General features: G+C 59.1%; 1 protein-coding gene across 1 annotated transcript in view; it reads right to left on the bottom strand.

The window, feature by feature from the left end:
• SHANK1 (SH3 and multiple ankyrin repeat domains 1) overlaps positions 1-22,924 on the bottom strand; it is a 46,038-nt gene extending 23,114 nt beyond the window's left edge. The window contains exons 1-15 of the mRNA XM_068527834.1: positions 22,886-22,924; positions 20,104-20,401; positions 19,703-19,906; positions 19,141-19,212; positions 17,951-18,059; positions 17,702-17,853; positions 15,873-16,040; positions 15,299-15,415; positions 10,069-10,146; positions 9,759-9,825; positions 9,156-9,486; positions 8,053-8,246; positions 4,158-4,271; positions 3,905-3,980; positions 3,412-3,438 (exon numbers count right to left, since the gene is read on the bottom strand). Of these exons, the coding sequence (XP_068383935.1) occupies positions 3,412-3,438; positions 3,905-3,980; positions 4,158-4,271; positions 8,053-8,246; positions 9,156-9,486; positions 9,759-9,825; positions 10,069-10,146; positions 15,299-15,415; positions 15,873-16,040; positions 17,702-17,853; positions 17,951-18,059; positions 19,141-19,212; positions 19,703-19,906; positions 20,104-20,361 (1,967 nt within the window). The 5' untranslated portion in view covers positions 20,362-20,401; positions 22,886-22,924. The remainder of the gene's footprint in view (positions 1-3,411; positions 3,439-3,904; positions 3,981-4,157; positions 4,272-8,052; positions 8,247-9,155; positions 9,487-9,758; positions 9,826-10,068; positions 10,147-15,298; positions 15,416-15,872; positions 16,041-17,701; positions 17,854-17,950; positions 18,060-19,140; positions 19,213-19,702; positions 19,907-20,103; positions 20,402-22,885) is intronic.
• Between the last annotated feature and the right edge of the window lie 3,657 nt (positions 22,925-26,581).

The following is a 26,581-nucleotide window of genomic DNA, read 5'->3' on the forward strand; positions in this document are numbered from 1 at the left end:
CACACAGGCATAGACCCCCAGGGGGCAGGGAGAGGGGCGCATGGGGATGGAGACACACGGAGTCACTGGTGAAGGGGGGGAGCTGTCGGGGAGAGGACAGGCCTGGCAAAGGAGGGTGGGTGTTGGGAAACATAGCCGCAGTCTCTGGGACAGACCCCCCCCCCCAAACACACACAAACACACACGAGTCCCTAGAGAGCCTCGCTATCGCTCCAAGTCACACACAGAGACAGACGCCGTCAAACAGGGACACCCAGATGGACACAGTTGGGGGTGGGCTGGGAGCCCACCATCTCTCCATCCCTCTCTCTCTCTCACACACACACACACACACACACACAGGGCTGCAGGCAGCCACACACGCACACACACACACGCACACACACACGGCTGCAGGCAGCCACACACACACACGCACACACACACGCACACACACACACGCGCACACACACACACACACACACACGGCTGCAGGCAGCCACACACGCACGCACACCAACACAGCCACAGGAACACACGCACAGTCTCACAGTGACACGCAGCGGAAAAAGAGGAAGGGAGGGGAGGGGAGGCCGGGGGCGGGATGCGTGTGTGATGGGGGGGGGGAAATGACTGTGAATGGGAGAGAGGGGTATGAATGGGGGGACTTGCCAACTCCTTGAAGGGGTGTGGGGATACAGGAATCAGAGAAACGCGGGCCTGGGGTGTAGGCGCCTGAGCGGAGGGCTCCAGAATGGGGGCGCTAAGGGTGGCAGAAAGGACAAGTGGGGCCCGAAACCCGGAGTGGAGTCCGTTTGGAGGGCCTCCCTTGAAGGGAGGTCTTGGAGGAAGAGCTGAAGGGGGCCTGGAAGGGCCTGCGAGGGGCCTGGAGAGTGCGTGTGTGTGCGTGTGTGCGTGTGTGTGTGTGTGTGTGTGTTGCGGGGTGCTCGGGGAGAGAGGCCCAGGGAGGCGGATGAGAAAAAGAAAGGTAGAGATGAGGGGTCCGGAAAGGCTTTAGTGCTGAGAGGTTAGGGCAGAAGGGCGGAGGGGGCGGCTTGGGGGCGGGGGAGGAGTCCCAGGGATGGGGGATTAGCGGCTGGGGGAGGGTCGTCACAGCGGGCCGGGGCCTCCTGGTCGGGCCGCGGAGAAAAGGGGCGGCGCGCTCCGTTACCTGTAGATATACCAGACGCTGCGCCGCCGGGGCCCCAGGGCCGGCCAGCTGGAGGAGAGCGCGGGGGGCGGCTGCGGCAGGGAGCCCCCACCGGGGCGGCCCCCGAGACCCCCGGCGCCGCCGCCCGCAGACAAAGCCATCGCCGCCGCGGCCCCGGCCCCGGCCCCGGTCCCGGTGCCGGCCGCCCCCGCCGCCGCCGCCGCCGCCGCGTCCCCGTCCCCGCTCGGCCGAACCCCCGTGTCCGGGCCCCCAGGCCCCGCCTCATGCTGACCCGCGCCGGGAGGGGGGAGGGGGAGGGGGCGCGCACCCTCCCGCGGGAGGGAGGGCAGGGCCGGGGGCTCACATGCCGGGGGGCGCGGGGGCGCGGGGCGCGGGGTCGGGCCGCGGCGGGAGCGAGAGGACCGCGGACGGCGCCGGCTTCAGCACCGCGGACAGCTCCGGAGGCGGGCGGCGGGCGCGAGGCTTAACCCCTTGCCGTCCTGCGCCGGGCGGTGGAGGGGGCCGGACAGGGGGGAGGGGAACGTGGGGGCCCCCTTGGCGGGAGAAGGGGGAGGGGCGAGGCGCGGGGGGGGGGAGGAGAAGGGGAGGCACTTCCGGTCTGGCCCTCCCCCTTAACCCCCCCTCCCCCCTCCAGAGCCCTCCCGCGCAGGTGCAGAGAGAGGGAGAGGGGGGAGAGGGACGCACAACATCACACAAGATGCCTCGCAACCGCGTGCAGGGACGCGCGGACCAAGCCCCACTTCCCAAGCAGGGACAACACGGTGAGAGAGACCCCAGGAGGGGACACACAGCCCCTCCCCCCCGCAGACAGACACACAGTGCACCCCAACACAGTCTGGAAGGGCCGGAAAGGGAAGGCCAGGACGTTCAGACTGGGCGCCAGAGCAGCGAGAGACACCCCTCCCCCCGAAGAAGTCCAGGCGGAGGGACATCCACTCTCCACGGCTCACACGAGAGCCGCAGACCCCCAGGGAGAGGAGAGAGGGCAGCACAGGCTAGGAGGACGGTACAGCTCCAGCTGGGATGCGGGGTCACAACACAGGCCAGGGCACCCCAGACAGGGGGGCGGAGAGCAGGGGGGGGGGAGGCAGGAGAAGGAGAAGCTCAGACACGCTGCAAACACAGCAGCACATGCCAAGCGGGCACAAGGAGTGGAGGAGAGGGAAGAAAATGCCCTCGACGAGACAGAGCTAGAGAGAGGAGAAGGAAGTAGCTGAGGGCCAGAGGGACCACCCCCATCCAGCTATAGAGCAAGTGACCCCCAAACCAAAGCCAAGAGGAGACCCAGAGAGACACTGACAGAGACAAGAAGCAGAGGCTGATGGGGAGACTCCGGGTGGTGGTGGTGGGGACCTCGATACTCACCCAGTGCCCAGAGCCGGAGACGTGCCAGGCGAACACGCACAATGGTCAAGCGCCTCGGACACTTGGGGCGCAGGGTGGGACCCCAGTCCCGCCCTCTCTTCTCATATTGTCATTTCTCCCCCCTCCACCCCCCCATCCATCCCCACTGGCCAGAACACAGACACATAGGTTTGGACACATTTAATGGAAGGATGCCATGAACAAGGAGACCCTTCCCTGGATTAGGGGGAGCGGTGGGGGAGGGGAGGATTCATCTTTCAGATGCCCGCTTACGACCATCCCTCCCCCACAGCCTTGCCCTTCTGGAAGCTCAAGCCCTGGAGTCCTCCCGTCTTCTGCCCTCCCCTCCCCCAACACCCCAGGTCCTGAATTCCAGATCAGACAGGTGCAAATGCATGCACACAACTTTATCTGTTAATGCGCACACACAGTGACATGCGTTAAGAGGGACAGGCATGTGCAGAGACCCAGCTGCCCACATGTGGTAAGCAGGACATCTCTGGAAACACTGGCCCTCATTCTCAGACACACAGATTCAGGGAAATGTGCAGAGCCAGCTGCACGATTAGCCACAATCGTGCACCCATAAATGACAGCCACAAATGCGCCCATCTATACAGAGCAGGACAGACCCTCTCGCTGTCACGGGCACATGTGCCAGGCTAGACATCTAGGGGCCTCCAGCCACACATGCACACAGACACGTGTCATGCGCACCTACAGAGACACACGGGCAAGAACACGCTCGGGGAATCCGTACAAGGATGCTCGCCTGTGTAAGATGTTCACGCACAGGGAAACTCCAGCTCTGGTGGTGCACACACATCCATACAACCCCCAGGCACCCCTTCCTTCCCATTCCTAACCCCATCCCCTCCCTTCCCCTCCCCTCTCACCTCCCTGGGCCAATCCCATCCATCAAGCTTCAGAAGCAAGTCAGCCAGCAGCCAGGGAGGGGAAAGGTGTCAGTGTGCCTTCTCCCCGCCCCCACCCCGCCTGGCCCAGCTCTGCCTGCCCCCCTCCCTACGCCAGCACAGGAATGCATACACTTCTGCTGCACAGGACTGCACAGAGATGTGGCACATGAAGGAGACCAAAGCCGCCAGCCAGCCATACACATGAGCGCCCCAGCCCCCCAGGCATCCCCACCTTGCCCCAATCCATTTCATCGGTCTCTGGCTACCCCAGAGCTGGGCAGTCTCAGTGGCTGCCAAGGACGGTTTGGGATTGGGCTATGTAGTCTGAAGCTAACTCTGCCTTCCCCCACCCCTGGATCAAAGTTTAGAGGGAGCAGATGAGAAAGGAGGCTTAGAGGCGGTGGAAATATTTAAAAGGTGGAGTGTAAGGGAGTTGGGGCGGGGGGGCGCCCGAGGGTGTAAGGACATTTACCTTGGGGCATCAAAGCTGTCGTAGGAGCCCACGGTATAATGCCGGAAGAGTCTCTTTGCCTTGTCACTTCGGCTTTCTGCGGGGAGACAAAGGATGACCTTGGACCTTCACTCTGGAAACCATGGGCCCACCCCCTGGGGTCCTGGCCCAAGCCTTCCCATCTACCTCCCAGCACCCCACCCCCATCAGGAGGGGGAGGGAAGGGACATGAGAACCTAGAGTAAATCGGGGACAATTGGGGGCTCCTCGTTACCTTGCTTTGCCTCCTGGGAGCGGTTGGCCACCTCTTCCAGGCAGTCAGAGGGGAACCAGCCGATGCGACCTTTGACCTGGCCTTCCCAGAAGCCTCCTTCCCCGACGCTAAGCACTAGATGGGGAGCAGGGACATAGAAACATTTCTGCATTTCTGTGCTGCCCACACCCCCACCCGCTCCCAACACTTGATGCACAGCCTTTCCAGAATTCTCAGCACCTAGCACAGAACCTGGCCCAAGGGCATCCTTAATAAATGTCCAAGGAAGGGGCAAGGGGGAAGGGGGAGATACAAATCATGTCGCTTCTGCATACTAGCTTCCTGGACCCAGTGGCGACATCAAAACGGCACTGGGGAAAAGGGCTGTGTCCCATGACGTGGTCCTTGGAGGTTAGGGACACGCCCACAACTGGTTCTCATCTCCCCCGGTAACCAGTCACAACTCAGTTATTCCAAAATTTCCCTAAACCCTCCCAGGCTCCTAGGTCAAGTTCTACACCCCCATCACTGCCCCTGCCGCCTCCTGCAGTCTCCTTGCCACTTAATCTTTTGTCATCTGTTCCCAGACCCCTCCTTCCATTTCTCTTTGCTTCCCCTGGCTCTAGAAGGGACAGTAGAATCACCTCTTTCCTTCTCTCCACCGCTCGTTACTGGAGGCCACTTCCTGCCGCCCTCACCCCTTAACCATCAAGCACACATTGACCGACAGCAAAGATGGGCAGCAGGGGCAGCTAATGTTTATCCAGCTCTCACTTGGGGCCAGGACCCTAAGTGGGGGGGGCACTTTCATTCACCCCATTTTACTGGTGGAGAAACTGAGGCTCAGAGAGCTGAGGTCAACTGCTCAAGGTTTTGCAGCTTGCAGTCGACAGAGCCTGGATTTGAACACGGCGCTGTTTCCAGAGCAGATGCTTTTAGTCATTTATTTTTGCTACCTCTCTGTTCCAGCACTTTGCTGCTGCTGTTCCTGATGACGATGAGGGCAAGCCCAAAGTCATCCATCTCTCCAGCACCTTTCACAGCTCTGTTCCCACTCGGCCCTTCACATCCTTTGCTCACTCCATCCTTACACCTACCTGGTAGGTAACAACTGATTTCCCATTTCAAAGATGAAGTTGAAGCTAGAGCAGAACAATCTCTTGCCCAGGGATGGCTCAAGCCACGCTAGGATTGGGGTTGGGGCCATCTGATGCTTTTCCCTGCACAAACCACCCCCTCTGAGAGGGCCTGGGGAAACCAAATGGAGGAGATGCTCAAGGTCATGGAAGAGAGCAGGAGATGTGTGTCAAGGTGTCTGGGTTCTTGGCTGGCTCCGCCATGTCTGGCTGGGTGGTCTCGGAATCAATCATTTGTTCACTGAACAAATATGTATTTAGTGCCAGTCATGAGTCAGACATCAGGCTAGGAACTGGGTAGAGCTGTTGGACACACTAAATGTGGTTCCTGCCCTCACACAGCTTCCAGACTGGCAGCCATTAGAGGTATAACTCTCCAAGTGACCCCATGATTGGAAACTGAGGTCAACGCTTGAGGGACAAAGGAAAGGGTATTTGGAGAAAGACCAGATGGGAGTATATAAATCCTATGGCAAAGGGGGACCACAAACGTGTCTCAGAGGTTGTGACATATAGGCTGAGACCTGAAGGATGCTAGGAGTGGAGGAGGCAAAGAGAGGAGGGAAAGGTTTTCCAGGCAGAAGGAACATCATGTGCAAAGGGTTTGTTGTGGAAAAGGACTTGGGGGACTTCCCTGGTGGCACAGTGGTTGAGAGTCCGCCTGCCAATGCAGGGGACATGGTTTCGAGCCCTGGTCTGGGAAGATCCCACATGCCGTGGAGCAACTAAGCCCTTGCGCCACAACTACTGAACCTGCGCTCTAGAGCCCGCGAGCCACAACTACTGAAGCCCGCGCGCCTAGAGCCCGTGCTCCGCAACAAGAGAGGCCACCGCAGTGAGAAGCCCGCACACCTCAGCGAAGAGTGTCCCCCGCTCGCCGCAACTAGAGACAGCCTGTGTGCAGCAACAAAGACCCAACACAGCCAAAAATAAATAAGAAATAAAATAAATAAATTAAAAAAAAAAAAAAAAGGACTTGGGGCATTTGAGGAAGGGAGAGGAGGATGAGTTCCCTGGAGCCCTGCGGGTGAAGGAAAGAGTAGCATGAGATGAGGTTGGTGGGCGGGCAGAGGAGGGGCTTGCAGGCCAGGCTAAGGCACTAGGCTTGGGTCCTGAGAGCAGAGAGAGCCCGCTGCCTCATCGGGCTGTGGCAAAGGTCAGTGACATTGTGGATGTGGGTGTGCTTCGAGGCAATTAAGCATCTTTTAATGAAAGGAAAGGATAGGAAAACAGGGCAGTGCATAGAATTGCTGGGCTTGACATTCAGAAAGACACATGGAAGATACAGCCCATGGCCCTCTGCCTGTGCGAAGGTCCCTCACACTTGGCCTCAGCTTCCCTTTCTTCTTTTGCCTCCTTCAAAGCACAGACCTGACCCCACCCCCAGACCCACACACATACGCACACAAACATACACACCCATACACTTGCTCCCCAGGCACGGTGCCTCCAGAGGCACTGCCTCTGCCCCCCACAGTTAACTTGGGCGTTTGGTCATTCATCCATTCATCCCTTCACTCAGCAGGTGTGCACTGAGGCTTCCTGTGTGCTGGGTCATTAAACTGGGCCCTGGTGACCCAGCCCCTGGTGACAGGTGACCTTGTCTTCAGGAACTCAGGTGATAGGGAGACAGACTACAAAAGAGATGCAGTTACACAACCTGCCTGATACTCTGATCCCTGCACATGCTTCAAGGCCCACTTAAACTCTGACTCCTTTGGGAGGACACCCCCCTCCCCCAGCTTCCTCGGTGCCCAGGGTCTCTCTCTTCTAAGTGCCCGTAGTGGGGGTCGCTTATGGTAATGACAGCTGGCGCTTATTATGTGAGAATCATTGTTCTAAGGGTTTTACAAGAACTGACTCTAATCCTCGCAAGGGTCCCATTGTACAGACAAGGAAACTGAGGCCCAGAGAAGTCACTCACCTGAGGTCGCCCCGCTAAGAAGTGGTGGAGCTGGGATTTGAACCCAATCAGCCTGGCTCTCAACCACTACGCTACTCGGCTCCTCTGCAAGCCTAGAGTCGGGCAAAGAATTGCTCCCCCATCTCGAATTAACTACTGCAGGGCACTTCCTGTCTCCAAAGCACCATTCTGTCCAAGAACACTCATCCACAGCCCTGCGAGGTGCGAAGTCTGCACATGGGTGATACTGGCATGGTTTTCCAGATGAAGACAGGAAAACCGAAGACAGGCAAACCCCCATGACAGCAGCCTCTATTTAGGGAGCCCTCAGCATGGGCCGGGCTTCGCACACTGGCCGTCTTATCAGAGCCCGGGGAAGTAGGCACCACCCCGTGTCTCAGATGAGAACTCCTGGCAGAGGCAGGAGGTGAAGTCAAGGCGGCGTGGCCTCACTCTCCAAACACGAGAGCGGGAAAGACCCTGGGCTCAGATTGGGGACCTCAGGCAAGTCATTTCATCCATGTGAGGCTCTGCTCCTTCAACTGTGCGATGGGCTCCTGACAGCTGCCTGGAAGGGCGATCGTGAGTGAGATGGGACCCCGCAGGGGAAGCGCTCGGGCCGTGCCTGCTGGCGTCAGCTTCTCACAAATGCTCATCGCCCCTCTTTTGCCTGGACACCACCTCCTGATGGCCTCATCCCAGCTACGCTTTATGCCCCTCCGAGGTGGAAGGGGCATTTAGGTCTCTCTGAGGTCTCCGGCGTTCACTGGACATGCTAGGTGCTGGAGAACTGTTTGTCATTGACCGGTCCCTTCCTGAAGGGTTAGTTCACCTGCCCGACCCTCGTCCACAGCCCAGCCGGGCCCTGCCCCTTTACCTTTGATCTTCTCGCCCTTGCTCAGGGAGATCTCCCCCTCGGCTTGGGCCTGGTAGGACTTCACAGCCATGAAGGAGCGTCCGGGGACCGCTGAGTAGAGCTTCCGGCGTCTCCCGCGGCTGCCCAGGGAGCCCCCGGGGCCCCCGGAGCCCCCTGTGCCCCCAGCTGGCCCTTCCCGGGGTGTCCCGCTGGAGCTGCATACACAGAGGGTGTGAGAGGCAAGGGAGAGTGGAGGGAGGGGGCACCTCCAGGAGAACAGGGGTCCTTGGGTTGGGGGGAGATGGAACATCAGGGTCGGGGAGGGAGTTTGAGTGCGTTTTCCAGCTCTGGCGTCCTCAGGGAAAGAGGGCACTTGGGCGATCCCCCTGCTGGACGGCCGCTGGCCCCGCTCCAGCCCTCTTTCTTGCCTCCTGGCTTCCGGCTCTGTCCCCTCCCACGGTCCTGCATGCCCTGCCTGATTCAGCTTCCTGAAGCTGAGCTCTGACTGTGTCATCCCTGGCTCACGGGCCTTCAGCGACTCCCAGCTTCCTCCTGGGTTGAGTCCAACTCCTCTGCCTGCCATCCCCACCCCGCTGTGATCCTCCTCCCGCCCACGTCCTCAGGACAGGCCGGCCAGCCACAGCACCCCCTTCCCGTCCTCCTCTAGCCAGCCTGGCCTCTTTACCCCAGAATGCTCCCTGCCCATCCTCCCTACCTCTGGTCTCATCTCCAAGCCTGGAAACCCCTCCCCGACTCCCTCGCCCACCCCCACTCTGTTTGGCTTCCTCTCACCTTGCCCAGGCTGTCTGTCTGTCTGTCCAACATTTCTTTTGGGCCCCTCCCCACCCAGGCCCATGGAGTAGGTGCTCAGCTAAACGCTGGTGCACTTGGACACGGGTGCAAGACTGTGGCTCACGATACCCTCACTTACTTCCTCAAGGGTGAGGAGAGGGACTTGGTAGTCTGAGGTTGGGACCAGTGAGGTGGATGGATGGGGGACCAGCCACATGTGGCACAGGAGGAAGGCAGCTGGGCTGGCCCGGGGTGGGGCGCGGAGCTGCGGCTCTGAGGAGGGGATCTGGCTGGGATGGGGTCTGTGGGATCAGGGCTGAGCCTTCCCCTACCTGGGCCGTCCACGGGGCTGCCTCTTCGCCTCCTCGGGGTGCCTCCCTCGGGATGGGGAGCGGGCCCGGGCGCCCCGGGGGCTGCTGGCACTTCGGAGGGTCCCACTGCTGAGCTTGGTGCTGGGGGCCGAGGGCTGCGACTGGCCCTGGGGCCCTGAGGTAGGGCCGGGGGCCCCGGCGGACGAGGTCCCCGGGGCGGCGAACACCATCCAATCAGGCAGGGCCATGCTGGTATCACTGTTGGCCCGCAGCAGCGCGGGGGGCACCGTCAGCCCCACGCCGGGGGGTCCCCGTCGCCGGGCTGCGTACTTGGGGGACTCCTGGAAGGGCACTGAGGGGGGCATGGTGGCAGGAGGGCAGAGGGAGGCAGAGGCAGGTGGGGAGGGCATAGGGGCGAGAGATGGTGGGGGAGAAGCGTGAGGGGAGAAAGACAGAGATAAGAAAGAGTGGGGTGCCGGGAACCCCACCCCCGCCGCTGCTCAGTGGTTCATGCTACTCTAAGGTGTATTTGATCCCATCCTGGCCCCCAGATCAGGTTCACTGACTCCCCAATCCCACCACGCAGCCCCCCAGGCCCCCAGCTTCTCCCCTTAGCTCACTCACCCACGTCCTGTTCTCGATGGTTTCGGATCAGCTCCCCGAGTTCAAAATTCCCAGCAATCACTGCCACCTGGCGGGAGGGGTTACAGGGAGCCCAGGGAGGAGAGAGAAAGAGACAGAGAGAGAGAGAGGAAGCAGGAAACACTGTGAGGTCTCTGGCCAGCTGCACCCCCCAAACCTTCACCCCGCTAACTTTGTCCTTCCTCCTCTCCCAGACCAAGTGCCTCCCTCCCAGCACCCCAAAGTCTCCCACCTTCCTTACCCCCTCTGTGTTCTTCATGCCCCCTCCCAACCAGCCCCGACAGCCCCAGACCTGGAAGGGGGTCTGTCCGCTGTTATTCTTCACGTCCTTGTTGGCCCCTCGATAGAGGAGGATCCTAGCACACGTCTCCTGATGGTCAGTGGCACAGGGTGAAAGGAAAAAAAAACCAAACAAACAGTTAAGGTCACCATGAGTGGACACAGACACGGTGCTAAGAACTTCCAGAACCATCTGATGGAAACCCGTCCTGCCCCGGACAGCAGCCACTTGCCCTTTAAATGTGGCCAGTCCAAACTGAGAGGTGCCGTGCATACAAACTACACACCGGATTTCAAGGACTTGGCATGAAAAACGTAATTTAAACATCTCTAATATATTTTTTTTCATTTTTTTAAAAGTCCTAATTGAATTTGTTACAATATTGCTTCTGTTTTATGCTTTGGTTCCTTGGCCACAAGGCATGTGGGATCTTAGCTCCCAGACCAGGGATCGAACCCACACCCCCTTCACTGGAAGGCGAAGTCTCAACCACTGGACCACCAGGGAAGTCCCTCTAATAATTTTTATACTGATTACACATTGAAAGGATAAGATTTTGGATACATTGGGTTAAATAAAATATGCTACTAAAATTAATGTCACCTGTTTGTTTTTTCCTTTTTTTAAAAGTGGCTCCTGGGACATTTAAAATGACACGTGTGACTCAGGTTATAGCCTATCGGACAGCACTAACCTAAACCAGGGGTTTTCTTTATTATTATTATTATTTTATTGAAGTACAGTTGACTTACTATGTTGTGTTAATTACTGCTGTACAGCAAAGTGATTCAGTTCAGTTACACACACACACACACACACACACACACAGACACACACATATCCTTTTTAAAAATTATTCTTTTCCATTATAGTTTATCATAGGAGATTGACTATAGTTCTCTGCGCTATACAGTAAGACCTTGTTGTTTATCCATTTTATATATAGCCGTTTGCATCTGCTAACCCCAACCTCCCAATCAGGGGTTTTCATCTTCAGCACTACTGGTATTTAGGGCCCAGACAAGTCTTTGTAGCGGGGGCGGTGGTGGTGGTGGTGGTGGTGGTGTGTGTCATCCTGTGCATTGTAGGGCTTTCAGCAGCATCCCTGGGCTCTACCACTAGATGCCAGTAGCACTCCCCTCCCCAGTCGTGACAACCAAGAATGTCTGCAGACATTGCCAAATGTCCCCTCGGAGGCAGAAGCATCCAGTTTGAAAGCCACCAATTCAAACCTCTTGGAGGGCTTACTATGTTGCATGTCTGGTGCTCAGCACTTTCGAGGAGGTAGCCACCGAAGGGCCCAACAATTCCAAGAGATAGAAATTATTGTCCCCATTTTACAGATGAGGAAACTAAGGCTTCAAAAGGAGCTCAAGGTCATGTGGCTGGTGACGATCAGCACTCGGATTCGAACCCAGCTTTGTCTGACTCCTAAGCCTTTGCTCTAATCACACACTCTGCTGGACCCAGAAGGAAGGGGGCAGTGGGGCCAGGGTCGGGCAGTGGGGGAAGGGATGTCATCCACATCCAGATCAATTCCTTACCAATGTCAATCACAACATGTCACTCTCTCTCACTCTTTGGGTCAGACCCAATATCCTCGCCCTGGCCTAGGAGGCCCCTGCTGATCTGCCTGCCCTGCCCCCCGACCCCCCAGCCTCACCAACTTCATCTTCTACCACTTTTCCTTGCTCCCTATGCTCCAGCCACACTGGCCTCCTTCTTCCTCTGACAAGCACGCTCCTGCCTCAGGGCCTTTGCACCTGCTGCTTCCTCTGCTTGGAATTGTCTGCCCCTAGATCTCTGTACAGCTCACTTTCTCACTTGATTCATGTTTTTGCTCAGATGCCACTTCTTCAGAAAAGGTCCCTCTGACTATCCTGTTGAAAATAACCCCTTGTCCAGTTCCCGGCTTTATTTTTATTTACATGATACCTGCTATGTGCCGGGCATTCTTCTAAGCCAGAATTAACTCATTTTCCTCATAACACTGCCTCCCTGAAATTACATTTCTATTTTATTCGTCTCTAGCATCTCTCCCCCACTACGTTGTCCGTTTCAGAGAGGCATGGTTTTGTCTGTGGCACCCACCACCTGGCATAGTGCTTGGCCCGTAAGAGCTGTTCGATAAACACTTGCTGGATGAGGGAATGTCCTCCCCCTTCATCTTGGCCTGGCCAAACGCAACCTGGCCCCCAGCTCAGCTCCACTCCAGATCCCCAAGATGCTAATTTAACCAGAATTCACAAAACACCTGCTTGGTCTCACCCTCTTCACGTGACAAACCCATCAAGGATGCTTGTACGGGTCCATCCTACAGGACAGGCTCAGAGAGGGCAAATCCATGGCCAAGGTCACACAGCCAGTCAGTGGGGCAGCTAGGACTCAAACCAAGCCTTCTAATCTATCATCTATCTCCTGTGAAAGCACAACTCCGATTGCCCAAGTCCAGTGGTCCTCCGATTGGACAGTAAGGTTAGCCTGGTTCGTTTTCTGGATGTGTTTGTGAGTGCGAGTGTGTGTGTCCATGTGTGCACATGCTGTCTCCCCAACTAGACTGTAAGTTAGTGCCATGTGTGTTTTTGCATATCTGCCAGCCCCCACTGCCACCTTGCCTAGCACAGGCCCAGAGCATCTCTTTCAGCTTAACCAGCAATTCACTACACTCTTAGAGAACCTCGTATTTACTGGTGTGCTAGCACTTATCTCATTGTATCGCAATTATCTGTTTACACATCTGCCTCTTCACCAGACTGTGAACTCCCCCCACCCTCCCGAGGACAGGCGCCGTGCCGTATCTGATTCATCTCACAACCGGGCACACAGTAGGTGCTCAAGAAATGTGCACGGGGGCTTCCCTGGTGGCGCAGTGGTTAAGAATCCACCTGCTAATGCAGGGGACACAGGTTCGAGCCCTGGTCCGGGAAGATCCCACATTAAAAAAAAAAAAAAAAAAAAAAAGAAATGTGCACGGAAAGGATAAGGATGGAGGATGTGGCGTTGAGTCATTCAAAATTCAATTCGTTCAAGTCATTCATTCATTCATGGAGTCATTCAATCTACCTCGAAGCAAATACCTGTTGAATGTTCTGAGTTGGGTGCTGTGCGTGGTCTTGGGGGAAATTCAAGGCATCTGATCCATCATTCATTCATTCATTCATTCACTCACTCACTCATTCAACAAAGATGCATCTAAGCCTAGTATATGCTGGGGCCTTGGGACAGAGCGATTGATCAGACTTAGGCCCTACCCCTGAGGAGCTCACAGCCTGGACATGGGCCTGATCTTCACCACCAGAGGCTAGACGGGCATGCCAGGAGGCCAGAGGGGCAGAGAGTGAGGAAATCTTTCAGACCCAGCTCTGGGCCTTGGGAAGCTTAAAGTCTGGGAGGGAAGACAAGGGGAGAGAAAGTCGGAAAAGAACCTGCATTTGTCAAGCATCTATTTGCTAAGCACCATGACAAGAGCAAGCAAAACATTCACACCCTTGATCCTTTGCAAGGTAGGTGTTACTGACCCATTTCACAGATGAGAAAGGAGAAGCACAAGGTGGGGAAATGGCTGGCTCATCTGACCCACTTAGAGTAATTGTTCCCTCTGTATACGTGCTACATTTTCCCTATGCAGATTACTGGTGTGGTTTCTGTCTCCTGACCTGATCCTGATTGATAATGGTAATGGTAATGATAATAATAATTATTATTTGTATAGCTGCCTTCTAGGGATGAGCACTTAATACACATGATCTTTCATTCCCTTCAATCAGCTGACGTTACTCCCATTTCGGAGAGCGGGATGGAACCTCAGGGAGGGGACGGGACTTGCTTGGGGCATCCTGGCCTGTGCACAGGCTACTGAGTCAGAAAATCCGGACACGAGGCCCGTGTCAGGGAGCAGGAGAGACAGATGCACTGGGAGGGGGTGGGGGCGGGGAAGTGACGGCAATCTGACAAACACTGAGTTCTCCCTCTGCGGGCGCAGAGCAGACTGCTTGCTGCCACCAGGCAGCACGTGGCTACCTGCCACATCCTGGCACTGCAAGTTCTGATGAGGCAGAAGGGACTGGGGCTGTTCTGGAAGACTTCCTGGAGGAGGGGGAAGAGGCTGATGGATCAGCCACAGCATGCCAGGCCCTGGCCTCCGAAGTCCTTGCAGCAACCGTCTAAGGGCAGGGAGCCTTGGGAAGCAGGTGGGGAGACTGAGGCACGGGAGGGGGGGGGGCTGACCTGTCCAGGATCGCCTGGTGCACAGGTGGTAAAGTGGCCGGGGTCAGCAGGCTAAGAGCCTTGGCTCTTGCCAACCCAACTGGCCACTACATCACAGCTGGAGTGGGTACGTGAGACCACCCTCCCTTCTGCCAGTTCTTTACTGCTCACCCCCACTCAGAACTCCTGAACTGCGGATGGTCCACCCAGCCCTGAACTGCTACAACTTGCGACACGCTCTTGTCCCCTTCAGGGGTTGCGGTTTGGCCTTTCCCCTGTCCCCTGCAGTGGGCGGCGCTCCACTGGCAGCTGAATGGAGACCCATTAGAAATAGGACCCTCAGGGGTTAACATATACACGCTACTATATGTAAAATAGGTCATCAACAAGGACCTACTGTATAGCACAGGGAACTCTACTCAATATTCTGTAATAACCTAGACGGGAAAAGAATTTGAAAAAGAAGGGATGCATGTCTACGGATAACTGAATCACTTTGCTGTACACCTGAAACTAACACAACATTGAACGTCTGCTCTACTCCGATATAAAATAGAAATTAAAAATAAAAGAAATAGGACCCTTGGAGTTTCTTGCATTTCCAGGAGCAATCCCGACTCTCTCCCCTCTGGTTTTCTGGCACAGGCTATGCCCTCTGCCTGGAACACCCTTTCTGCCCTCTTCTACTTGGCCAACTCCTCATCTTAGCACTGATGGCACGTCCTCCAGAGAGCCACCTTCACCCCAGCCCCAAGGCCAAGCCCAGATGTGGGCTCCCACAGGGACCTGGATTCCTGGTGGCCGCCCTCTGAACACTCGGGATCATAACGGCAGGGTGTGTCCCTTGATGGAGGGGCTGCCTGTCTTAATCACTACTGTGTCCTCAGCACCCAGGTCTGAGCCTGACACAGGGAAGGTGTTCAGGAAATATCTGCTGAATGAATGAATGAATGAAATAGTGAAAGAACAGAGGGCACAGAGAGGCTGGGAGGCTGAAGTCAGGAGGAGGGCCCGGGGCGGGCGCTGCAGGGCAGACCTTATTGTAGAGGGCGCAGATGTGCAGGGCCGTGTTCCCCGAGGCGTTCTGGGCTCCAGGCTCAGCCCCATAGAAGAGCAGGTGTTCCAGGTGCTGAGAATGGCCCCTCTGGCAGGCCTGGAGAGGATTGGGAGCTGAGGAGGCTGGAACAGACCCACCTGACCATGGCATCTGTCTGTCTCCTTCAGAACCTCGAGGCCAGGAAGCTCTGCGTCCACCTCCCCTTCTCCTTTCAACCCCCATTCCTGCTTAGGAACTCACGCTGCCAGCTTCACAAGTCATTGCGAGGCCCAGGGCTCTGGGCTGGCTCCTTGGGAGGGTCGAGAGGCCATCCCCCCTCATCTCAGGGATCGAGGTTTCCAGGTCCCACGCCATCCCCTTCAGGGTCCCGGTGCTGACACCCTCCCTCATCTTTTCCTCTTTGGGGACCATGCTACTCCCACCCCTCCCCTCTGTGGGGACGCCAGCATCTGGAGCCCTAGCTCCTTGGACCGGGGTCCCTGATCCCTGGCCCCCTCCGGGTCCAGCAACCACCCATGCCGCCCCCAGCCCCTCCTGGCCGAGTCAGGAGCACCTGGTGGATCTCCTGCCAGCCGTTCTCATCAGCTATGCCCAGCTGGGCCCTGCTGTACAGAAGCAGCTCACAGCAGCGGGGGTCACCCCCCACCATAGCCGTATGGAACAGAGGAGTCAGCCCCCGGCGGTCCTTGTAGTTGGGGGAACCCCCAAGATCCAGGAGCGCCTAGGAAGGGAAAAACGAAGACAGTCAGACAAGCACCGGCTCATGCTGAAGGGCCAGTGGGGAGGGGAGTCCTGGGTGACCCACACTGGCCAGTGCCAGAGCTGGTTCTGCCATGATGCCCTTGAGCGACCTTGATACTGGTCCTTCCCCTCTCAGAGCCTCTCTCATCCCTGTGAACAATGAAGGGATTGGGAAGATGCCTCCAGAGGACCCTCCCACTCTGAAATCCTGCCCAACCTTCCCTCATGGGCGACGTTTGGTGAGACAAATTTGGGGGACAAATGAGAGAACGGAGCCTGGATGCAGGGTGGTCCCTGGCTGGGTGGGAGGGGTTATTAGGACCAGGATCCCGAGGATGAGGCACAGAATGAAGTCTGGGAGGGGGGCAAGCTTGGGTTAAAGCCACTTGGGCCAGCCTCACAGGGGCTGGGGGCTCGGGGGCAGGGAGTGGTCCCGCTCAAGTAACGGCTCTGGGCCTGGAAGGCTGGCAGCATCGAGCACGTGAGGAAAGAGTGTTTGTTGGCGGCAGCCCTGTGTGAGGAGAGTCTGCAGTGGCACTGTCCAACAGCACATTCGCACCATTTGTGGTGATGGAAATAGTCTACAACCGCACGATCCAATATGGCAGCCGCGTGTGGGCTACTGAGTGCTTGAATGTGGCTAGTAAGCCTGAGAAACGGAAGTTTTCATTTTAGTGCATTTGAATCCATTGAAATCTACACAGCCCCATGTGGTTGGTGGCTGCTGGATTGGACAGCGCAGGCCTGGGGGGTAGGGGCGGGGTTCGAGCAGGTGCGGGGTCTGGGGGAGGGGTGTACATAAAGAGGGTCTGTCGATTCCAGGGCTGTAAGGCAGATCTTTGTGGCTGGTGTTTAGGGATCTTCAAGAAAGGGTTGGAGAAAGCAAAAGAGGCTCCATTAAGCTGGAGCGTCTATGAATCCTGGTGTTTATCAGCAGCTTTGGGGGCGGTCTAGCCTGACCTGTGTATGAAGAGGGATCAAGTGCCCTTCGGTGGGGGGAAAAGAAGACTTTTTAAAAATTAGACCGGGCGAGCTGACTCCGTGTATGTATTTTGAGGGTCTACGAGGTTCGTCAATTTGGGAAGGCACATTCTAGACGCTGCACTGGAGGAGGGGGCTGTGAGAGAAGGGGGTGTGTTTGGGGGGTGAGCTGCTAGGTTGGGAAGGGTAGATGGAGGGGCGGAGGGCCAGTGTCTGGAGGAGGCAGATGAAGGGGCTGTGTCTGCAGGGTGTGTATGGAGGAGGGTCTGTATCTGGGGGCACAGCAGGGAGGTCATTCTGTATTTTCAAGGCCACCAGGAGAGTCTACACGTCAGGGAGACAGAGGTAGGTGTTGGTGTAGAGCTGGGTCAGAGGGAATGGAGAAGTTCTGGGTGTCAGGAAATTAACATGGTCTACCTGCGTGTAGGGCAAGGGTCCACACGACCATCAACTACAGCTGATCATGAGCCTTGAGCTGGGGCGGGTGGGCGCTCCTGGAGGTCCCAGGAGGGTATCAGATTCGGTCAGAGGAGTAGCAATGGAGGAGAGGTGGAGGAAGGGTCTGGGTCAACTGGCCCAATGCAGTCAGGGCAAGAAACATGGTAATTTGGGGGTGCCTCTGAGCTCTGGGGAGGGTCCCGGGAGGATCTGGCACCTCACCGTGAGAGCGAGGCAGTGACGGGCACACGCGGCCTTGTGTAGCGCTGTCATGCCATCCCGGGCCCGGAAGTCGATGTGGGCCCCGCCCAGGCATAGGGTTCGAATCACCTCTACAGAGCCTTCTGTCTGGGCAGCCAGCGTCAGGGGGGTCTCTGGTAGGGGGGGGGACGGGAAAGGCCGGTCACATGCAGCCCCTAGGCCTTGTTCTTGACTCTCCAGGCCTCCCAAAGCGCCCGGCCCCCTCCCTACCTCCTGAATCCGAGTCATGATAATTGGGGTCCAGCCCCTTGTCCAGCAGCCGTGCCACCTTATCGGATGTCCCGAGCTGCACATACTCCAGGAACTTCTTCAACCCCGTCTGAGGCATAGACAAGAGAGAGAAGACAGGCCGGTCAGGGAGGAAGGGAGCAAAGCTGGGTTCTGGGGCAGTGCTGGCCAGTGGAAATACACAGGAAGCCACACATGTCATTGAAAAGTCCCTAGTAGCCGCCTTTTTTTAAAAAAAAAAAAGGAAGGGGAACTTTCAATTACATTGAAATTCACTTTAATGACCTATCTCTTTTTAATCTACTCTATCTACAATATTACTCTTTCAACAGGTAATCCACATGAAATTTATTAATGAGATATTTTACTTTTGGGGGTACTGAGTCTTCGAAATCCAGTGTGTATTTCACACTCACAGCCAGGCTCAGTCCGGACCTGCCACACGGCAGGTACCCGGGGGGCCGTATGTGTCTGGAAGCACCTGCAGTGGATGGTACAGGTCTGGACGGATGGAATATTTGGGGGAGGACAGAGACAAATGCATGGTGGGGTGGGGATGGGGATGAGAAGATGCCGCCTGGGAGCTTTCTTCCCAAGTGTCAAGGATCCTTCACTTCACTTCTGACCAAAGCAGCCCCCTGGCTTCTTCCCAGCTTTTAGGGGACCAGAGGAGACGCAGGGGACATATAGTCTGAGAACTGGAGGGCAAGATAACAGGAGGATAAACGTGGCTGGGGAGGAGAGCATCCTCGGATCTGGTAGAGATTTAGGCTCTGGGATTGTGGGAACTGCAGGGTGTCTATGAAACAGCCCCTAGGCAGAGGGATGCTAGATGTCAGAGTCACAGGCCAAGGAAGGGGGGGCCCTGAGTGGATATAGGGGACCTAGGAGATGAGAGGGGAGAATCCAAAGATGAAGAAAGTGGGACCCAGGTGGAAATGGTGTGAGCCTGAGCAGAGGCACAAGGAGGAAAGAGAGGAGATTAAAAAGGCTGTGATAGGGTTAGCAGGGGCATTTGGGGTTGTCCCAAATGTGACACAGCATTCCAAGTTAAGTGGGGCACCCTGGCAGAGGCAGAGAAGGGTTGGAGGGCTGTTGGGAAGAGATAGGAGAGAAAATGGTTGGGCAGGGAGCTCCAGGTGGGAGGGCAAGTGTCCGCAGGGTTCTCTCACCTTCGTGTGCAACTTGGCCAGCTGCTTCTCATCCAGGTTGGTCTGTTTGTAAACTCGGGTCTTGTATCGGAACTGAGGCCAGGGGTGGGGTAAGGGGAGAGACAGAGACTCAAAATCAGGGGTCTGGACCCCCTTCTGAGCCAGGAGTCAACTCTGGGTCAGGGTGGAAACAGCCCCAGAGCCTTGGTTGGGTGGGCAGAGCGGTGCTGGGCTACTAGGGGCATGTGGATGGCAACCCCTAAGGAGTCTGGACCCCATGGGGAATGTTCTAGAATACCTACTGTAATTGGGCATCCTTTCCCACTTTGATAGATAACGGGAAGCTTGGGGCTGGAAAATGACTTGCCCAAGGTCACTCCACCGGTCAGAGGCAGAACGCACGGTAATTTGAACTCAGGCCTCTCTGACTCTGATTCTTAGGTGCCCCCCCGAATCCAGAAGAGCCCACTGGGTTTTCCCTTGTCAAGGTCTTGGCTGGGAGAAAAAACGGGGAGGGGGCAGATGTGTCTCAGGACACGTCTTCTGTCATCTGTGAAGGGGCCAGGAAGGCCGTGGGCCTCACCTCCAGGTAGGGCACCCCCTTCTCGAAGGACTGGGGGTACTCCCGCAGCAGCCGCTCCTCCTCCAGGAAGTTGGCGTCGCGGCCCGAGGTGGCCGGCTGGAACAGGCCGTAGTTGAGGACATCCTGCAGGCTCTCACTCAGGGCGCAGAGCACCTGCTGCTTGGCTGTCCAGATGGTGGCATCTGGGTTGAAGCGCAGGCATTTCTGGTGGGGGAGGCGACAGGAAGGGGCCTGAGGTGGTGCGGGAAGGGGCTGTGGGTGATTCCAGGGACAGAGTGGGTGTTGGGGGCAATACGTGGGGGGTCTGGAAATTGGGGGCCACGTGTGAGGACACCCAGTACCGGAGGCCTCCCCGTGCGGGCTCGGGTCCCCCCCACCCCCACTCCGGCCAGCCGGCTCACTGTTTGGTGCAGGTCAGGGATGCCAATCCTAAACACCATCATGCTGAAGTGGGCGTCGTCTGGGACAGACATGGAGCGGCCCTGGAGGCCTCGAACCGAGGCCAGGCTACCAGGTCCCCCGCTGCCCCGGCCCCGGGTCCCCCGGGGGCCTCTCCCTGGCCCGTCTGGGGAGCTGTCGGATTCTGAGCCCCCCTCGGGACACTCGCTGGCACTGTGGCGTTCCTCGTCCTCGCTTGACGCGGGGCTGTGGGTCATCATGGGGCCACGGGGCGACGGGGGACGGCAGCATCACAGGCGGCTGCGGGGGGCCAAGGGCGGCTGTCAGACTAGGAGCCCGGACCCCCTGGAGGCCACAGGCGCACTCAGTGGACAAATGATCAAGGGCAGCCGCCCCACCCTGCCCGAGGGAGGCAGGAAGGAGGCTGGACACACCCCCCAGACACTCCTACGGCCTCCAAGCTCTCTCTCGCACGCGCACACACATACACACACACACACCCAACCCTGCCATGCTGCCTGCACGTCTCCTTCCCTGCCCTTGGCCTTGCTCGCAGCCCCCCGCCCCTCCTGCGCCCCACTTTGCCGCTGACCCAGCGTGGTGGTGTCCCAGAAACCGCAGAATCACCGCGGGAGCTACTGGCCCACTTTGCCAGGCCACGGAGAAGGCAGCTAAAATTAGCTGAGGACAGACAGGTGGGCGACCCACCGGCATCCTGCCCTCCTGGCCCCAGCCAGGGCCCTCACCTGAGGTCCTCCCATCTTCCTCCTGGATAACTGGGGTGAGGCTGAGATGTAGTAAGGGGGAGAGGGAGGTGCCTTGAGCCTAGGGTGGAGCTGGTGACCTCACTGAAGCGCGGCTGACAATGTGTGCAGAGGGCTGCTGGGGGACCGGTGTCCCAGGGGGCAGGGGCACTGGGATGGGGGTGTCACGGGGCAGAGTACCATGCAAGGGGTGTGCCGGGGGAACCACAAGAGGTTGCCTATGCAAGTTTCTGGGGGCATCTTGAGAGGGTGTGTGTGGGGGTGGGGAGGCTGGCCCTGGGAGCGCTGTCCAGGTGACAGTCACCCTGTCGGTACCGGGTGGCTGCAGATGACCTGTGAGTGTGTTTGAGGCCTGGCGCTGCCGGGTGGGTGGAGTGGCATTGCCTGGTACTACTGGTGGCCCCACTGTGAGGGAGACTGGGGGGCTGGGAGGGAGGCTAAGGAGGGGGGTGAGACTCTGGGGGACTGGGGTGAGAGATCCTCTCCAGATCCCCACTATTCTTTGCCCCTGAGGGAGTCTTATAAGGGTGAGTCCCAGATGGGGTCCTTTTCTCTCATTTTCTCCCCCCCTCCCATCCTAGCACCGGAAACCAGAATGTCTGGTCTTGTCCCTCCCCCCCACACCAGGCCCGGCTCCTGCACGTTGCCATGGAGATGGGAAGCAGTGGAGGGTACTGCTGACTTTGGGGGAGTGGGGATGGGCTGGGGGGTTGGGGGAGGGAGGACAAAATGTGTGGCGGGGAGGAGAGTTCTAAGAGCTGTGGGCGAGCCAGCATCTAACCGTGGGCAGTCCAACCCCTTCCTCAAGCGTGGCCACGGCATTGAAGCCCCCTCCCCCTCTAGGTACCCCGCAGAGCTGCCCCTGCTTTACCCTTGCGGAGACCCCGGCCTCCTCCTACCCTTCGACTCCACATCCCACCTCCGGACCTGGGGCTGGCAGCCACTCCCCTTCCGCTGACCCTGGCTGACCCTCAGCCTCAACCGGACACTAATGGGGTGGCCAGTGGCCTGAAAGCAAAGCTAGCCAGGTCCCCCCGCGCGTGCGGCTGCCCCCGACTCCCCGGCCCCTCCCCCTCAGGCCCAGCGGGAGGGAGCGGGCACACTCCGCCGGGGCGGCATGAATCAAACGCTCCGCGGCTAAGAATAGCTGGCACGCAGCTGGTACTGAGACGGGGCTGAGGAATCGGCGGGGTGGGGGGGGGGGAGAAGGGGAGGGGGGGTGCCCTGGGAGGCTGCGGGGGGGCGGGGGGCGGCTGGCTTGGCCGAGAGCCGGCCCGGGAGAATGAATGGAGGCGGAGAGAGGCGGGGAGAGGCGGGGAGAGGCGGGGAGAGGCAGCCGGGGCTGGGGCCGAGAAGCTGGTGGGGGAGAGCCCCGGTCCGGGGAGAGGGGGCGGGGGCACCCGGGAGCGGGACTCGGGGGCAGGAGCCGAGGGGGCGCGCCGGCCGGCGGAGAAGGAAGAGGGGACGGGGGGGGATGGGGGGGAGCTTGTGAAGGGGTGGGAGGGGACTGCAGGAGTCTCGAAGGAGAAGCAGGAGCTACAGGGGGTCGAAGGGGGCGGAGGAGGCCAAGGCCCAGACCCCCCTGGAGGAGACGGTCACCGGGATGACCCGGGGAAGGGGCCTCGAGGGGTGGGGCCGCAGGAAGGGCCGAGGGGCCGAGATGGGCCGGGATGGGCGAGGCGGGGGAGTGGCCGGGCAGGGCCAAGAGGCGGGTACAGCGACCGAGCCCTTGGCCCAGGAGCGCGGGCAGGCGGCTTCGGGCAGGGGGCTCTGCCGGCGGCGGATGGGGGCTGCATCCTCCCACCAAGTCTGCGATCTGGGACGGGGCACGGGGGACCGGGGCGTAACCTAATTTGACGTCGCCCGGGGCCACGCTCCCCTCCTCACCCCCCCGCCGCCCCCCACCGCACACCCGGGCCGGGAGCCCGGCGCTCAGCCAAGGACGTCCGGGGCGCCCCCGCCCCCTCCCGCGGCCCCGCGCCCGCCGTTCCCCCAGATCCCCGGTTTTCGGCCCCCTTACCTGCCTGGCGGGGCTGCTGAGTCCCGGTCGGCGGCGCCCGCGGCCCCTCCCCCCTCCCCCCACCCCCCACCCCCCCGGAGACGGGGGACCCTCAGGCCATGCCCCACCGCCCCGGAGGGCGAGCGGGCCCGGGGAGGCGGCGGGCGGGGGCCGGGGGGGCGGGCGGGGGGGCCGAGGACCTCACCCCCCCCGCGGGCCGGGCCTGGCCATCCGCAGAGCGCCCCCCCTTCCGCCGCGGCCGCCGCGCCCCTCTTAGCTAGCCCGCCCCCGGCTCGGTCCGGCCGGCTCCGGGCGCCGCGTCTCCGCCTGCTCTTCCTCCTCCTCCTCTTCCTCGGGCCGCCGCCGCCGCCACCGCCACCGCCGCCGCCGCCGCCGCCGCCGCCGCCGCCAGCTCCGCGCCTCCTCTGCCTCCCTTCTCGCTCTCTCGCTCTCGCTGTCTCTCCCTCACCCTGTCTCTCTCTCTCTCCCTCCCTCTCTCCCCTCCCTCCGCCCTCTCCCCTCCCTCCGGGAGCCGGCGGAGGAGACATCGCCCCTCCCCGCGCCCCCAAACCTCGCCCATCCCCCCCCACCGCCGGCTCCGCCCCCTCCCCCACCACTCCTCTCAGCCGCCGGATCCCCTAACCCTGACTCCACCCCTGCTTGCCCCTGTACCCCGACGATGGGGACCCGCCCCCCAAGGGTACCTCTCCTCGCACCCCCGGGACCGCCCCTTCCCAGATCGCCCCCACCCCCTCTACACACAGTAGGGCACAATTAAATATTTGTTGCTAGACTCTACCCCGCCCAAATTGGATGGTGAGAGCTGCAGATTCCTGTCCTGTCCCCCCAAACACACACACACACACACACACACACACACACACACACACACACACACACCGTCCTCCGAGGCACAGGTGCAGAGAGTCACTAGCTGGCCCTGCCCCTGCAGACATCTCCACATATACATTCTCTCCAGGGCATGCAGGGCTCTGAGTGTACATTACCATGAGCACACCCAGCTACATCATGTACATATCACACCCGCGTGCCGGAGCATGCACACGGCAGAGCACACGCATTTACCCACCCCACACACACACGGGCACGCAGCCGGCTGTGCTTGCTCAGAGCTCCAGCTCACACGCAACCCTGAAACAGAGACACAGAACTGGAGGGAGATGAGTGCTTGCATCTCCATTACACTCACCCACCTCGCCCTCCGTCCCACAGGTGCGCACATGCCCATTTAGAGGCACGACCCTGCGCCGTCGCTCCCCTCCGTGAGGATTATTGCTGACATTTCCTGAGCACTCCCCGTGCGCCAGGCTCTGCTCTGGATTTGCTCTTCAGCGTCTCACACCAGTCCTCTGGGCTGCGGACTTGCGCCATCCCCATTTACCAGAGGGGGAAACCGAGGCCCAGAGAGGTTAAGGAACTTGCCCAAGGTCACCCAGTCAGAAAGAGGTGGTGGATCAGAGGCAGGTAGCCTGGCTCAAAGTCTTCAGACCGCTGTGGTCCAGCACTGGGCCCTCCATAGCTGCCTGACATTCTTCCTCACACGGATGCCCCCAACCATCTCAGCAGCTCGGCTCCTTGGTGCGTGGGACACACCCACAGAGACGGGGCAGATCCCGTAGGGCAGCGGTGAGAGCACCGCCACAGCCCGGGCTCCTACCCTTCTCCCCGCTCCAACAGGGCCACCAGCCAGAGCACAGGCACCTGCAGAGGGCAGTTCTAAGCAGCCTGTGGGTGCACCTCCAGCTGCAGGCTCGTGGGTACCACGGTATGAGCTGGAGCAGGTGCTGGCCCAGCCCCAGGAGGCCCGGTTCTGGATGCACAGCCACCGGCCCAGGTGGTGAGCAGCTGGGCCTGGGGAGAGAACAGCTGCCCCGTGTTGGCACCGCCTGTGAGAGGGGCTGTGTACCCTTCCACGGCCTACAAGGCCTTTCCGGCCTGTGTATTCTCTCTCAGTGAGGGGTCCCCAGGCCCTTCATGGGCGCCTGAGACAGGCCCAAGCTCTGAGGTGGTGGGCAGCCTGCCCAAGGTCACACTGCCCTCTGCTTTCTTGGAAAATGGAAGCCTGGATGCGTTGATTTCCAAGGCCCCTCCTAGGGCTCCCGGCAGCTGAGGGCAGATGCCCTGCTTCTGCTTAGAGCCAGAAGCTTTGGCTAGCTGCCGCCACGCTGGTCACCTCCAGCAGGCTGAGCTGGCCCCTCTCTGAGCCTCGGTTTTCTCCCTTGAAGAGTGGGCCCTGCGATCCTGGCCCGTGAGCTCCATGTTTTCTTGCACAACCAGCCGGGCTGAGGGTGGGAAAGCCCTACATGACGCACGGGTCTGACATAGAGTGGGCATGGCCTGCCCTCCTGCTTCCCTTGCCTCTGCAGCCTCTCTTCCACTGCCTTCACCACCTCTACCCTGGCTGCCACCCCTACCCCAGTGCCACGGGGAGCTCGAGTTGCCACCTAAACACAACCATCCAGTGTTCAGTCTTTTGGCTGAGCTCTTACCCCGCAGGAAAGACTACTTCCTTCCTCTCTCAAGTGATTGAGTACCTACTACGTGCAGAGTTGGCCCTGTTCTACCTCTGGGGATACAGCAATGAACACAGATGCCTGCCTTCATTGGCGGGAGACAGACACTGAACAAGTAAACAAACAAACAAGGCAATGCCAGTCTTGATTCAACCAAAAAGATAAAATGAGGTGTTTGAATAAACTAACTTGGGGAAGGCCTCTCTGAGCCGAGACCTCAATGATGAGAAGGAGCTGGGGGAAGAGCCTTCTAGAAGGAGGAAAAGGCTAGCACAAAAACTCTGAAGTGGGAAGGAGCTTAGCATTCAGGAAGTAGCGAAGAGGCCAGTGTGGCTGGAGCTTGTGGAGGGTGGGGGCGGGATGAGGGGAGTTAGGGCACCAGGGGAATGGGGGTGATGAGCTTTCAGAGGTGTAAAGGACCCATCCTTCCCAGCCCCCGCTGCTGGGCAGGCCAGGCCTGTGCAGAGGACAGGGCTTGGCTTCCCTCCCACATATGATGGGAAGCTGGGGGGAGCAGGGGAGTGGGGCGTGATGTGATTTGATTTATGGTGGTTTGGAAGCATTGCTCTGGCTGCGGCAATCTGTGTGGATTGGAGGGGCTTGGGAGGAAGGAGGGGGAGAGGCAGGAGGAGGCGACTGCAGTGGTCCAGGCGGGAGATGAGGTACCTTGCTGAATGCTTAGAACTCTCTGTGCACCCAGCCTGGCCATCTGTCTACTCCACCTCCCGGAAGAAGCTTTCCTGACCCCACCCACCCAGCCTCTCCCCTCCCCTCTGCCCCAGCCCTTCACCCTGTGGGTCTGTCTGCTGGTCTGTGAACAGCTGGAATCCCCAGCGTCGCCCCACCCAGGACCCGGCCTGCAGGAGGTTTCCAGGAAAGCAAGGCAGATGGATCCAAAAGCCCCACCTTCTAGGGCTACACACACAGCCACACGCGTGCTCTTCGCATGTGTCCCCACAGACAGGCATAGACGCTCATTTGCATCTGGGGCAAGGGCTTGGAGGGCAGGATGGGAGATCTGGGGACAGGAGGCGGTCTAGAGCTTGCGAATGGTGGGAATGCCTCCTCCCGCAGGGTGTGTGGGCGACGGTGGCCACAGGATAATAACAACCTTAGCAAGACCTTGAGGTCTCCCCTGTCCTGAGCAGTGGCCAGGGGGAAGAGAGGGGAGCAGGGCCCAGCC

This window comes from Eschrichtius robustus, chromosome 19 (genome assembly GCF_028021215.1).
Source record: "Eschrichtius robustus isolate mEscRob2 chromosome 19, mEscRob2.pri, whole genome shotgun sequence".
Taxonomy (NCBI): Eukaryota; Metazoa; Chordata; class Mammalia; order Artiodactyla; family Eschrichtiidae; genus Eschrichtius; species Eschrichtius robustus.